Genomic DNA, 14,604 nt, shown 5'->3' with positions numbered 1-14,604 from the left:
GAGAACGTTCATTGTAAATCATTTCTGCCTCATTTTGGTGTCTTCATTTATTTTCATTTGTGTGTGTGTGTGTGTGTGTGTACCCATGAGCACTTGAGAAGTGATTGGGATACCAGCTAACAGATCTTCCAATTTCTGTTCAGTGACAGATGCTTCTCTTGGGACATGACTAAGTTTTTGTTCACATTCCCAAGGTTTTGTAGTCCCCAAAAGTTAATGTAACTGACCTCCAGGGATTTTTCTCCCCCGCCCCCTTCTGCTTTTTCTAGCTTTCTTCCATGTCATATTATATCCTCCCTTTTCCTTAGAACTGCTTTTGTGCCTTTTCTCAATTTCTTCCTCTAGATTGAAAGAAATGATCTCCGAGAAAACTGGGAGATGTTTTTGCCCTTTTGTTTTCAGTCTCTGACTTTGATTTAAGATCTTTGAAAGAAAAAGGATAAAATTCATACCTGGGTCTGGCCAGTACCTATCTAGAATTCCAATGCTCAAGGGACAAGACCCTGCCTCTTAAAACTATAACAAAATGTCTGAACAATTCAGCCACACTGACTAAAACACTTTTAAACAACCTGTTTCCTCTGTAAGAAGAAGTAAACCTGTGACTTCTGGGTGTGGGTGGGCAGGCAAAACTACAAATTTGTGTCCACCTTCTTCACATAAGTTTACCACATAAACTTCCAAGGAGAAGACATTGTTAATATTGCTATCAATGTTCTGATACAATAAGATACTTGACACAGAAACTTATTCAAACTCAACATCAGGGATGGGCTTAGCTCAAGTGTAGAGCACTGGCTCACATCCTTTGACTCCCTGTACTGGGAAAATTACGTCACTGTATCTTTGGTTTTGCTTCTTCCCATTACATCGCATTTTAGTAGGCAACTATACAATTTGCTCCTTTTACTTTCTAATTATTTGATGAATTCATTTCTAAATAGCCTAATTAAATTTTCAATAACAGTTCTATATAATAAAAAGTACATTTTTAAAAATTGTTAATAATTAATAATAGACTATCATGTCAGCCTCTGCCTGGATTATAAACTAAATAACATAATAAAATTAAAGAAAATAAAGTCTTTCAGTGAATTTTATCAAAAGGAGTATAATTGCCGGGCGGCAGTGGCGCATGCCTTTAATCCCAGCACTCGGGAGGCAGAAGCAGGCGGATCTCTGTGCGTTCGAGGCCAGCCTGGTCTACAAGAGCTAGTTCCAGGACAGGAACCAAAAAGCTACAGAGAAACCCCGTCTCAAAAAAAAAAAAAAAGTATAATTATCTCCGTGTGAATGAATATCAAAGTTGTGAAATTTTTCAACACAAAAATAAACACTATTCATGCTTTAAGTAGGTATGCTCCTGTTGGAGATAAGCTGCAAATATTATCAGTTTAACTTATTACACTCCCCAGTAGCCTATGAGTTGAGAAGGGCTCGGATATAACTCAGTGATGGAGAACTTGAAGCCCTGATTTCAATGTCACACTCTTTCTAAAAAAAAAAAATGAACAGAGAAATCAAAGGATTAATATAAAATAAAACAATTCAACAGAAAGATGCATGAGCTGAGATATTGTAATGGGTGCAGTAACTTCTTTCGACTCTGAGCGCCGCTGTTCACCTACGAGGAGCAAAACTCCGCCAGAGCCCAGTTGGAATTCTCAGGGTCCAAAGGCTTAAAATCTCTCAGTTCCTGCAAACCCGCTCCTGGACTGCAACAAAAATCACCCCGGAATTTAAGGTGCTCCATCTGCGGGAGACTCCTTAGCCATAGAAAGAAGAAAAGAACCAGGTGAAACACACACAGCGCGCCAGGCGGATCGTGGTCAGGAGACAATGGCCGCTCAAAGGAATCTCTCAGAGCGCACCAAACTGGTCCTCCTTTTCCTATGGATGCCCTGGGAGTCCGCAGCCCGGCAGATCCGCTACTCTGTCCCTGAAGAACTAGAGAAAGGCTCATTTGTGGGCAACATCTCCAAGGACCTGGGGCTGGAGCCCCGCGAGCTGGCGAAGCGCGGGGTCCGCATCGTCTCCAGAGGTAGGTCGCAGCTTTTCTCTCTGAACCCGCGAGGCGGCAGCTTGGTCACCGCGGGCAGGATAGACCGGGAGGAGCTGTGTGCCCAGAGTGCACCCTGTCTCGTAAGCTTTAACATCCTTGTGGAGGACAGGGTGAAACTTTTCGGGATAGAGATAGAGGTAACGGATATCAATGACAATGCGCCAAAATTCCAAGCAGAAACTCTAGATGTAAAAATTAATGAAAATGTCGCATCAGGGATGCGTTTTCCTCTCCCGGAAGCTATTGATCCGGATGTGGGCGTGAACTCTCTGCAGAGCTACCAGCTCAGCCCCAATAAGCACTTCTCCCTAGGCGTTCAGAGCCGAGCTAACGGCATCAAGTACCCGGAGCTAGTGCTGGAGCACACCCTAGATCGTGAGGAAGAGGCTATTCACCACCTGGTTCTCGTGGCCTCTGACGGGGGTAGCCCTCCCAGATCAGGCACTGTGCTCATCACTGTGACTGTCTTTGATGCAAATGACAATGCTCCAATCTTCACCTCGCCTGAATACCGAGTGAACATTCCAGAGAACTTGCCTGTGGGCACTCAGCTGCTAAAGGTAACTGCCACCGACAAAGACGAAGGTGCCAATGGAGAAGTGACATACTCATTCCGAAAATTACTGGACACACAATTGTTGAAATTCCAACTAGACAAAAATACTGGGGAAATAAAAATATCTGAAAATCTAGACTATGAAGAAATGAGCTTCTATGAAATAGAAATCCAAGCTGAAGACGGAGGGGCCTATCTTGCAACTGCAAAGGTGTTGGTTACAGTAGAGGATGCAAACGACAACACTCCAGAGGTGACCATCACATCTCTCTTCAGTCCAGTGGCTGAAGATTCGCCTGTGGGAACTGTCATAGCCCTGTTAAACGTTCATGATCTAGACTCTGGGCAGAATGGACAGGTAACCTGTTCCATCTCAGGGGATCTACCATTTAAATTAGAAAAGTCCATTGATAGTTACTATAGACTAGTGACACAGAGAGCCCTTGATAGGGAACAGGTATCCTCTTACAACATCACTGTAACAGCCACTGATGGGGGAAGCCCACCTTTGTCAAGCAAAGCTCACTTCACTCTGCAAGTGGCGGATATCAACGACAACCCTCCCACCTTCTCTCAGGGCTCCTACTTTACCTATATCCCAGAGAACAACCCCAGGGGCGCTTCCATCTTCTCGGTGACAGCCCTGGATCCCGACAGCAAAGAGAACGCCCAGATCGTTTACTCTCTGGCTGAGGACACCATTGAGGGGACACCACTTTCTTCCTACATCTCCATCAACTCAGACACTGGCATCCTGTATGCTCTCTGCTCCTTTGACTATGAGCAGTTCGGCGAACTGCGGGTGCAGGTGACTGCTAGTGACAGCGGGAAGCCTCCCCTTAGCAGCAACGTGTCCTTGACCCTGTTCGTGCTGGATCAGAATGACAACTCACCAGAAATTTTGTACCCCATTCCGCCCACCGACGGCTCCACTGGGGTAGAACTTGCTCCCCGCTCAGCAGAGCTAGGCTACCTTGTGACGAAGGTGGTGGCGGTGGACAGAGACTCCGGACAGAACGCCTGGCTGTCCTATCGCCTACTCAAAGCCAGCGAACCAGGGCTCTTCTCGGTGGGGCTGCACACGGGAGAGGTGCGCACTGCGCGGGCCTTGCTGGAGAGGGATGCCCTCAAGCAGAGTCTAGTGGTAGCTGTACAAGACCACGGCCAGCCTCCTCTCTCCGCCACGGTCACTTTGACTGTTGCAGTAGCTGACAGCATCCCCGATGTTCTGGCGGACTTGGGCAACCTGGAGCCACCGCAGGACTCTGAAACCTCAAGCCTCACCCTCTACCTAGTAGTGGCAGTGGCGGTGGTGTCCTGTATTTTTCTCGCCTTTGTCATTGTGTTGTTGGCAATCAAACTTCGGCGCTGGCACGAGTCTCACGCGCTTCAGTCTTCCAGAGATGGATTGAGTGGCCTGCCTGCCTCTCACTATGTGGGCGTGGACGGGGTGCGCGCTTTCTTGCAAACCTATTCGCACGAGGTTTCCCTCACTGCTGATTCCAGGAAGAGTCACCTGATCTTTCCACAGCCCAACTACGCAGACACGCTCATCAGCCAGGAGAGTTGCGAGAAAAAAGATCCTTTGTCTCTGTTAGATGATTCGAAGTGCCCTGTAGAAGATGCCCCTCTGGTGCCAGTGAGTGCTGATTTTACCTTTTCTTTAAACAGCTATGGTCAGATTTACATTGAGGCTCGAAACCAGGTGGTAGTAATAGTAGATCTCTACTTTAAAACCACTTCCCTCGGTTCCCGTTCTGGTTCCGGCGACACATGCCTCTCGCTGAAACGTTAAAGAGTAGAATATGGTGGCTAAGACTATTTTGGAAACTGTCATGAAAATCACTGAGATTGCATAAGGTTGTCATGAGTAGCCTTGCAGAACCTTGTGTATTGTGTTGTACAACATTGACAGTTCCTAAAAGGGAACCGTCTTCATCTGGAAGTGTCTGTTGATTTGTGTGCCCTCCTCAGGGGCCACGTGCTGAAGGCAAGTTTGTCAAAAGTAGGTAAATGTCAGAAACAAATGTCTTCACCCCACCAGATACACAAGCCAAGTTTATCGCTGTTCATTGCGGACATTAAGGACAGTCAGTATGTCTTTGCAATTATATTTTTCAAACAATACACGAATATACGCCTTAGAGATTTTAAGTTTTTAATTGATAGTCGACCAACAATTCATAACTACATGCTTAGGATCTTTATAACCACAATCATACCCATTAGCCCACTGTCTTTCCTTTTTCCTATAATTATGTAACATCTTACTACATGAGAGATACAGTCTTTTAATATGACTTTCCTTGCCCAACAATTCCAGGAATTTATATGGTTAGATTGAGGAGATTTTTTGTTCTCTTTGTCTTTTTTCCTTCAAAATTAAACATGCCACTAAGTAAAGCTAAAATATAAATACAGAGTTGGGAAGGATAATGTGTGTGTTCCCAAGAACAGAAGCTAAGCATGTATGATAAGGGTATTTCATCTTTAATGTAGAAGAAAACTCAGAGGAAACCCAAAAATCCTGGGTCAAAACTTTAAAATAAAATAAGAGCTAAGAGCAAAGGAAGAACTGGCATTCCTTCAGGAGATCAGAATTTAAGCAAAGATTATATGAAAATCCTTCTAGATGAATGACTAGTGGAGATATTGGTGAGCACATTTAGTGCAAGAAAATACTGATATATTTGGTTCAATCTTTGGATTTATTATTACTCTGCAGAAGTTACTAGAAAAAGCAGTGTTCTACCTAGTCTCAAAATACATCTGAGACCATAATATTTTTGTGTCAACACTTGTTTAATTGTAGATCCCTGGAAGGTAAGTACACACCTGGAGTTATAACGCTATTTAGTCATTGAAATTGTTATTCTACATCTTTGTCCCACAAGAGTAATAATTATTATTCTGTGTACATTTCAGTTCCATTATTTGAAAAAAAGCAAGCTTCAACAGAACTCTTTTGACATAAATATTCTATTAAAAATCTTAAGAGCAATGTTGAACATCCAGGATGACTGAATACAGTCAGGGTTGCATTCTAAATTTGGGTGAAGTGGTTTTTACTTTTTAGCTGACAAAGGTTGAGTTGATGACAAAAGATAATTACCTTCAAAAAGAGTGATAGTCATCTCTTACGGGTGAATGATTTGGGAAATGTGGGCCATGGGTTAGGGTCTGTGTACCTTCCTTTTACTTTCTTTCATGACTTTTTATTTGAAGGAAATAGTCCTTCAGTCTACCCAAAATGAGGATCTTTTTACAAATTAAGCATAATATTTAATATTAAAAATTTTCAAGATAAAACAAAATAAATGAGAAATAAAATATTTGGCTATCAATTTGCTTTTATATAAAATAAAAGATTCCTCAAAATATGAAACGCCAGACTGCAATTCCACTCAAAGCCTCTGGGCGCCGCTGTCGGCCAGTGCAGCGCAAGCTCCAAAGACCCGGATCCCTCAGTCTCTAGGCTGGAATTTCCTGCGCAGAAACGAATACATTCCAAAGGGAACTCTCATTCACAGAGACTAAGACACCGATTCCCAGTCCCAAATTGGGGTCCCGCTATCCAGGACCGAACGCACCTCCACCTCGGAAGACTGCACTCTATCCTACTGTGAAGAACAGAAGACCCAGAGAGAACCCGAGCCTACAATGGGAGGGAGCTGCGCGCACAGGCGGCGCCCCAGCCGCCCGCAGGTACTGTTTACACTGCTGCTGCCTTTGTTCTGTCCCGCGCTGGCCAAGCCGGTCCGCTACTCCATCCCGGAGGAGCTGGACCGCGGCTCTGTGGTAGGGAACCTGGCCAAGGATCTGGGGCTCAGTGTCCTAGAAGTGTTGGCTCGGAAGCTGCGGGTTAGCGCTGAGAAGCTGCACTTCAGTGTGGACGCGGAGAGCGGAGACTTACTGGTGAAGGACCGCATAGACCGAGAGCAGATATGCAAAGGGGGAAGAAGTTGTGAGTTGCAGTTGGAAGCCGTGCTGGAAAACCCCTTGAATATTTTTCATGTCGTTGTGGAGGTTGAGGACGTTAATGATCACGCTCCTCAATTCTCAAAAGATGAAATAAACCTAGAAATAATTGAATCCGTCAGCCCAGGGATGAGAACAATTCTAGAGTCTGCAAAAGATCCTGATATTGGTGTAAATTCACTGAGCAATTATCAGCTAAGTCCTAACGAGTATTTCTCATTGTTGGTGAAAGACAACCCGGATGGTAGCAAATACCCAGAATTAGAATTGCAAAAGACGCTGGACCGAGAAACAGAGAGCACCCACCATCTGGTGCTGACAGCTGTAGACGGTGGGGACCCACCCCGAAGTGGCACCACTCAGCTCCGAATCCGAGTGGTGGATGCCAACGATAACCCCCCAGTGTTCAGCCAAGATGTGTACAGGGTCCGCCTTCGGGAAGATGTGCCTCCAGGGACGGCCATCCTAAGGCTAAGGGCCATCGATCAGGACGAGGGCAGCAATGCAGAGTTCATGTACTCCTTCCTGGGAGTGGCTAACAAAGCCCAGCAGCATGAGTTCTCTCTGGATCCCATAACCGGAGATATTGTAACTCGCCAGCCATTGGATTTTGAAGAAGTAGAAACATATACGATTGATGTGGAGGTAAAGGATCGAGGATCTCTTTCTTCACAGTGCAAAGTAATTATAGAAGTTCTAGATGAGAACGACAACAGCCCAGAAATAATCATCGCTTCCCTCTCTGATCAGATTTTGGAGGATTCCCCTTCTGGAACGGTTGTGGCCCTCTTCAAAGTACGGGATCGAGATTCCGGGGAAAATGCAGAAGTCACGTGCAATTTAAGTGGAAACAGTCCTTTTAAGATTCATTCTTCTTCCAATAATTACTACAAGTTAGTAACAGATAGCATCCTAGACCGGGAACAGACCCCGGGGTACAACATCACTATCACAGCCACAGATAGGGGCAAGCCGCCCCTTTCCTCCAGCACAACCATCACTCTGCACGTCGCTGACGTCAACGACAACGCACCTGTTTTCCAAAAGCCCGCCTATCTGGTAAACGTACCAGAAAACAACCAGCCCGGTACCTCCATAACCCAGGTCAAAGCATGGGATCCAGATCTGGGACCAAATGGCCTCGTCTCCTACTCCATCATCGCCAGCGATCTAGACCCAAAGGCCTTGTCATCATTCGTATCCGTGAACCAAGAGAGCGGAGTGGTGTTCGCGCAGCGCGCCTTTGACCACGAGCAGATGCGCTCCTTCCAGTTGACACTACAGGCGCGCGACCAGGGCTTGCCCGCGCTCAGCGCCAACGTGAGCATGCGCGTGCTGGTGGGCGACTGCAACGACAACGCGCCGCGCGTGCTGTACCCTGCGCTGGAGCCCGATGGTTCCGCACTCTTCGACATGGTGCCTCGCGCTGCCGAGCCCGGATATCTGGTCACCAAAGTGGTGGCAGTGGACGCAGACTCTGGACACAATGCCTGGCTGTCGTATCACGTGCTGCAGGCCAGCGACCCTGGGCTATTCAGCCTGGGCCTGCGCACTGGCGAGGTACGCACAGCGCGTGCCTTGGGCGACAAGGACGCAGCTCGGCAGCGCCTTCTGGTCGCAGTGCGGGACGGTGGACAGCCACCGCTCTCTGCCACTGCTACATTGCTTCTAGTTTTCGCAGACAGTCTACAAGAAGCATTGCCGGACCTCGTCGATCATCCCTCCCCTTCTGACTCTCAGAGTGAGCTTCAGTTTTACCTGGTGGTGGCCTTGGCCTTGATCTCAGTGCTTTTCCTCCTCGCGATAATTTTGGCCATTGCTTTGCGCTTACGACAGTCTTCCAGCCCGTCAACCACTGGCTGCTTGGGGTCAGTTCTTGGCTCCAAGTCTCCACCTGTGCTTCCACCCAACTACAGTGAAGGAACTTTGCCCTATGCCTATAATTTGTGCATGCCAGGAGATCAAGCTAAGCCAGACTTTAATTTTCTCACATCTGTTGGTGATTATCCAGCCGCACAAGATATTCTCAACAAAGATAGCTCCTCAGCACTGTTGGCTAGCATTTTAACTCCTAGTGTTGAAGCAGACGAGAAGACCTTTAACCAGGTATTTAATCTTATACTTTTTATACGCCGATACGCCAATGCACTCCAATACAGTAGTGCTATTTTAAGGATTTCGTTTGTGTTTGCTTTTGTTTTTGTTTAGTTTTGAGACAGAATCTCTCTATGTAGTCCTAGTTGTCCAGGAATTCTCTGTGTAGACGAAACTGAGCTGGAACTCACAGAGATCTGCCTGCCTCTGCTTCCCGAGTGCTGAGAATAAACGCATGACCCAACTGGCCGGCTCTATTTTTGGAGCTTAAAGCACCTAAGGGAAATCTAGACCAAACTCGTGGGTATCACTGTGTTTGGAAGGGATGTGGAAGCGTGACTCGGTGACAAAGCTCACGTGCCTCGTGTGGAATATGACTGGTTCCATCCAGCACACACAACAAAAGGTTTGCTGTGCTTAAATACACTCCTATCCAAGCATATTTAATTCTTTTTTTTTTTAGGGTTGCTTGTGTAGTATGCCCTAGTCCTGGCTTTGATTACTAATTCTCTCCTCCCTCTCCTCCTGCCTCTAATACATGCAAGTATATGAAAATCTCACGTGAGTTTTTCATTAAAAATGCCTTGCAGTTATAGATATGAAATACAGTTATATTTTTTTACCTTTTAAATGATAACCATAATGCTATTCAAAGTTTAAACGAAACATTTCGTCTTTACTTTGCTTGTTAAAAAACAAAAGAATTCACTTTAAAAACAACTCTGGTGGGGACTGGAGAAATTGGCTTAGTGGTTGAAAGCACCGCTGCTCTTTGGCCGAGCACCCACAACTGGCGGCTCACTACTGCCTGTAACTCCAGTTCCACCTTCTTCCACCTCACATGAACCCACATTCACATATGCGCATACTCACAAAGACACGTGCATACCCACAGAATTCAAACATTAAAATAAAAACTTGCATAAAATATTAATAATAGCCATAATAGCCATGCCGTCCTACCTGCAGATTTTGTGGGCCATGCTGTTTTCACATCCACAGATGTCGTGTCTCTTCCATCAGCAAAGCCAGTCGGAATGGAATCACAACTAGTCTGCGCATTTCCAGTTCCAGTAGTGTTCCGAAACGTTTTTAATTAAACAAGTTCATTTAATACTTACCCTTTTCATAAGGGCGCTTGACAGATTTTACATCACATCACTATTGTTTGCGATTTTCAACTTCACAAATGTGTATGATCCACGGAAAAGGTGAGTGTGACAATTTCCTCTGTCACAGACACCAGGTTTTTCTTAGGGTTGTAATGATAAGATTGGACTCTAGGCGCCGCTATTGACCAATCAAGGAATGGGAGGACAAAGCTATTGAGTCCTCCCGAACCTCCACCACACAAAGCTGAAAGGGATGGATACTCACGCGTCTTAATTCTGGAAATAAGAACACCTTCGTTCGCTTCGGGATATATTTTGGATGCAGACATCCTGGAACCTCGTAGACACAAAAGGTGATTCAGAAAAAAATAAATAAACCTGCACAAGACCCCACGGAAGAGAGCTCACACCCGGCCATGGCGAATCAGCCTCAGAGACCGGACCGCAGCGCGCTGGTCCCGCTGTGCATTTTCCTGGGGACCTTGTTGACGTTTGGGGCAGGGCAGATGCGCTACTCGGTGCCAGAAGAGACAGATAAAGGCTTCTTCGTGGGCAACATCTCCAAAGACCTGGGGCTGGAGCCCTGGGAGGTTGCGGAACGCGGAGTCCGCATCGTCTCCAGAGGCAAAACGCAGTTTTTCGCTCTGAATCCGCGAGGTGGCAGCTTGGTCACCGCAGGTAGGATCGACCGTGAAGAGTTGTGTGATACATTGCCCTCCTGCTTGCTAAATTTGGAGATTCTCGTGGAGGACACCCTGAAAATTTACGGAGTGGAGGTGGAAATAACGGACATTAACGATAACGCCCCTAGCTTCCGGGAAGAGGAGGTGGAGATCAAAGTCAGCGAGCAGGCTAGTCCTGGATCGCGATTTCCTCTTCCTAACGCTAGGGATCCAGATGCGGGGATGAACTCCCTCCAGCGCTACCAGCTCAGCCCTAGTAGCTACTTTTCCTTGCAGGTGAGAGGCGGAACCGATGGGGACAAGAACCCAGAGCTCGTGCTGGAGGAAGGCCTGGATCGGGAGAAAGAGGCATCTCACCATCTTCTCCTCACAGCCTTAGATGGGGGAGATCCCATCCGCAAGGGCACGGTTCCCGTTCGTGTGGTTGTCCTCGACGTAAATGACCACACCCCAAAGTTCACACAGTCTGTGTACAGAGTGAGTGTTCCCGAAAGCCTCAGCTCTGGAACTCGGGTGCTCGTGGTAAACGCCACAGACCCAGACGAGGGTATCAATGGGGAAGTGAGGTACTCGTTCCGGAAAGTGAAAAGCAAAGCTTCTGAAATCTTTCAGTTGAATCCTCAAACTGGAGAAGTTCTAGTCGGAAAGCCTCTGGATTTTGAAAAGTACAGATTCTACGAGATGGAAGTTCAAGGCCAAGATGGTGGAGGCCTCTTGAGCACTGCCAAGTTGCTGATCACAGTTGTGGATGTGAATGATAACACTCCAGAGATAACTGTCACCTCGTCCATTAACTCCGTGATGGAAAATTCTCCTTCAGGTACAGTGATTGCTCTTTTAAACGTTCAAGATCAAGATTCTGGAGAAAACGGTCAGGTCACTTGCTTCATTTCTAGTGGTCTTCCTTTTAAGTTAGAAAAGACTTACGGAAATTACTATAAATTGATAACAAATAGTGAACTGGATCGAGAGCAGGTGGAGAGCTACAATATTACGTTAATCGCCAAAGATCAGGGAAGTCCACCCTTGTCTACAGAAACTCACCTTCTGCTGAAAGTGGCAGATGCCAACGACAACCCTCCAGTTTTCACTCACCCCTCTTACTCTGCCTACATTCCTGAAAACAACCCCAGAGGCTCTTCCATCTTCTCAGTGACCGCAGTTGATAGGGACAGCAGAGAAAATGCCCAGGTCACTTACTCTCTGGCTGAGGACACAATCCAGGGATCACCTCTATCCTCTTATGTTTCTATCAACGCAGACACCGGTGTGCTGTATGCCCTGCAATCCTTCGACTATGAGCAGTTCCAAACCCTACAACTGGGAGTGACTGCTAGTGACAGTGGGGACCCACCATTAAGCAGCAATATTTCGCTGACCCTGTACGTGCTGGACCAGAACGACAATACTCCAGAGATCCTGTACCCCTCTCTCCCTACTGATGGCTCCACTGGGGTTGAATTGGCGCCCCGCTCTGCAGAGCCGGGTTATTTAGTGACCAAGGTGGTGGCAGTGGACAGAGACTCGGGGCAGAACGCCTGGCTGTCCTATCGCCTGCTCAAAGCCAGCGAGCCAGGGCTCTTCTCCGTGGGGCTGCACACAGGCGAGGTTCGCACTGCCCGCATCTTAATGGACAAAGACGCTCTCAAGCAGAGCCTTGTGGTAACTGTACAGGATCACGGCCAGCCTCCCCTCTCCGCCACTGTCAGACTTACTGTGGCCGTGGCTGACAGCATCCCAGAGGTTCTGGAGAATTTGGTTAGTCTGGAGACTCCCGCCAATCCTGACGAGTCAGGCCTCACCCTCTACCTAGTGGTAGCGATCACTGCAGTCTCTTGCATCTTCCTCATCTTTGTCATGGTACTACTGGCTCTCAGGCTTCGGCGCTGGCACTCCTCTCATCTGCTCCAGGCTACCAGCGGATTGGCTGGCATGCCTCCTTCGCATTTTGTGGGCGTGGACGGGGTGCGAGCTTTTCTCCAGACCTATTCCCACGAGGTTTCGCTCACTGCAGACTCGAGGAAGAGTCACCTGATCTTTCCGCAGCCCAACTATGCAGACACGCTCATCAGCCAGGAGAGCTGTGGGAAAAGCGAACCTCTCTTGATAGCTGAAGACTCAGCTACCATTTTAGGCAAATGTGACCCGACTGATATTCAGGTGAGATAAATTTCTTTACCTCCCAAATGTTGCTGTTTTGGCACAAGTTTTAAAGGGACTTTTGTTGAGCTGGTTATGAAAATTAGGCTTGGGTGAAAATAAGTACTCTATACATATATAGAACATTTGTCTGCTGGTTTGTGTACCTTACCATCATCAGATTAACATTTTTTCAGAAGGCTTTATCAAAGTCGATTTTCAGTGCTTGCATGTTTTCTTTTGATTTTGTAAGGCTAGATCGATTCTCTTCGCTTGCATTGTCCAAGTGCGTTAACTCCAGTACTGTTTGTCTATCATCATGATCTGTGGCTATCAATGTAAATAATTGTGATTTAATTCGACGACTCATAGATTTTATTTCAATTTCACAGCCTCTCTATAGTCTACCACGGTTTGGTTCTAATGTGTAAATTTAACTCAGGAACATGGTCTCTGCACCGTTTCCTTGTTTATCTGCACGCTACTTACAGTGAGATTTTCTTCTGAGTACAGAACAGTTCAGTTTTGTTTTGTTTGTTTTTTGAAGGTTGATGGTATTTGGGGGCCCTGTTGACTACTTCAATTTTGTGTCGATGCTTCACCCTATCAAAACAGATGCATAACAAGACTTTCTTTGCTGGGAGAGGGAATGCAGGATCATTTTCTTAGGCTCCCTGTCTATCCTACTGTGAATTCACTAGATTATTCTAAGAAAAATCTGACCGTTGTTGAGTCGATGTTGCTTCCTTTTTTTATTGTAATGTTGTGTGTAATGCTTTTTCTTTTTTTTTCCTGTTTTTTCTTCTCTTGTTCTTTTCTATTTTTCCTTTCCTTTTTTGGGAATGCTTTTTAATGTAACAAATTCACATATAGAAATGTTTATCCCATGCTTCTCAGAAAGTTTCAAATTCAGATTTGTTTATATGTTTTGTGGAGTGGAGAGTGGGTATTTGGATTGCATAAGTGATTGATTCACTGGCCAATCATGTGCTTAGCATGTAAGACTCTTGGTGAAATCTCTAGCACAAGGGGGGTGGGACGTCGTCTTCTTCTTCTTTTCCTCCTCCTCCTCCTCCTCTTCCTCTTTGTTGAAGTCTTCTCCTTCTCCTTCATCGTCGTCTTTCATCTAGAAGTCTTGGATTCCAGCTTTCTTAAGCTCATTTTTCACTACACTTAAGCATATCCAACTGTGGTAATCAGAAAGAAAAAGCCCTTAATATTGGAGCCTCAATACTTATCCAGTAATGTGCATATTATCTGAAGCAAAGGCAAACAACAAAAAGAGACTTATCTAGAAGATTTAATCACATGAATCACTTCCATAATTAAACTCTACATTCCTATGTCACACCTAGAGATTTGATTCAAGTTATTTGTACATTAATATTTCCTTTAAACACTTAGGAGTTGATCTTAATATAATTCATTGTAAATTTGGTGACTGAGCACAATTCTTCAACTGTTGTTAGTTCTTCCTACATATGCCTAAATTTGTCTTGAAGCCAAGAAGAATATTTGAGTGTTTTGAGTAGTGTTTATACTTATGGAATTCCAAACTCAAAAGGGAAAAAAATCCTTAAGGTACTACACTTAAACTAGAATTAGATTATTCAAAATACTATGATTGGTAGGGAAAGATTGCACCGTGTTTTAAAGCACAACCTAAATGAGGTGGGGAGCTGTGAACAGAACTCTGAAAGTTGATTTGCAAGTCGCTGAAGATTCAGTTGTGATGTACCATATATATAGTTCATTTAAATAAAAGGGTAAAAAAGAAAATGTGCTCACATGTCATGTCATTAAATTCTTAAGGATGAATGAGCATTTAACAATCCCTGTAATAATTTATGGCACTGATCATCTTTATTTCAAATGTGCCCTAAATAGTATGGAGTGCCGTGTCTCTAGCAATTATGCATGTGTCTGAAGATGATACGTGGTGTCATTTCACCACTGTCAGGTTTTCCCAAACCACTTGGT

The 14,604-nt window shown here is 45.5% G+C and overlaps 1 protein-coding gene across 17 annotated transcripts in view; it reads left to right on the top strand.

The window, feature by feature from the left end:
• The window catches only part of LOC130886493 (protocadherin gamma-C4), a 186,443-nt gene that overhangs the window by 92,218 nt on the left and 79,621 nt on the right, over positions 1–14,604 (top strand). The window contains exon 1 of one of the 17 annotated variants that reach the window (XM_057788346.1): positions 1,688–4,257. The exons of 14 other annotated variants lie outside the window; for them this stretch is intronic. In XM_057788346.1, the coding sequence (XP_057644329.1) occupies positions 1,840–4,257 (2,418 nt within the window). In that variant the 5' untranslated portion in view covers positions 1,688–1,839. Of the gene's footprint in view, positions 1–1,687; positions 4,258–6,100; positions 8,703–9,963; positions 12,646–14,604 lie in introns of those variants that run through there. 2 more of the 17 variants (XM_057788335.1, XM_057788334.1) reach the window with 2 other exon arrangements.

This window comes from Chionomys nivalis, chromosome 14 (genome assembly GCF_950005125.1).
Source record: "Chionomys nivalis chromosome 14, mChiNiv1.1, whole genome shotgun sequence".
NCBI lineage: Eukaryota > Metazoa > Chordata > Mammalia > Rodentia > Cricetidae > Chionomys > Chionomys nivalis.
The sequence above is the reverse complement of the archived record's forward strand: the minus strand, read 5'-3'. Positions and strand labels throughout refer to the sequence as shown.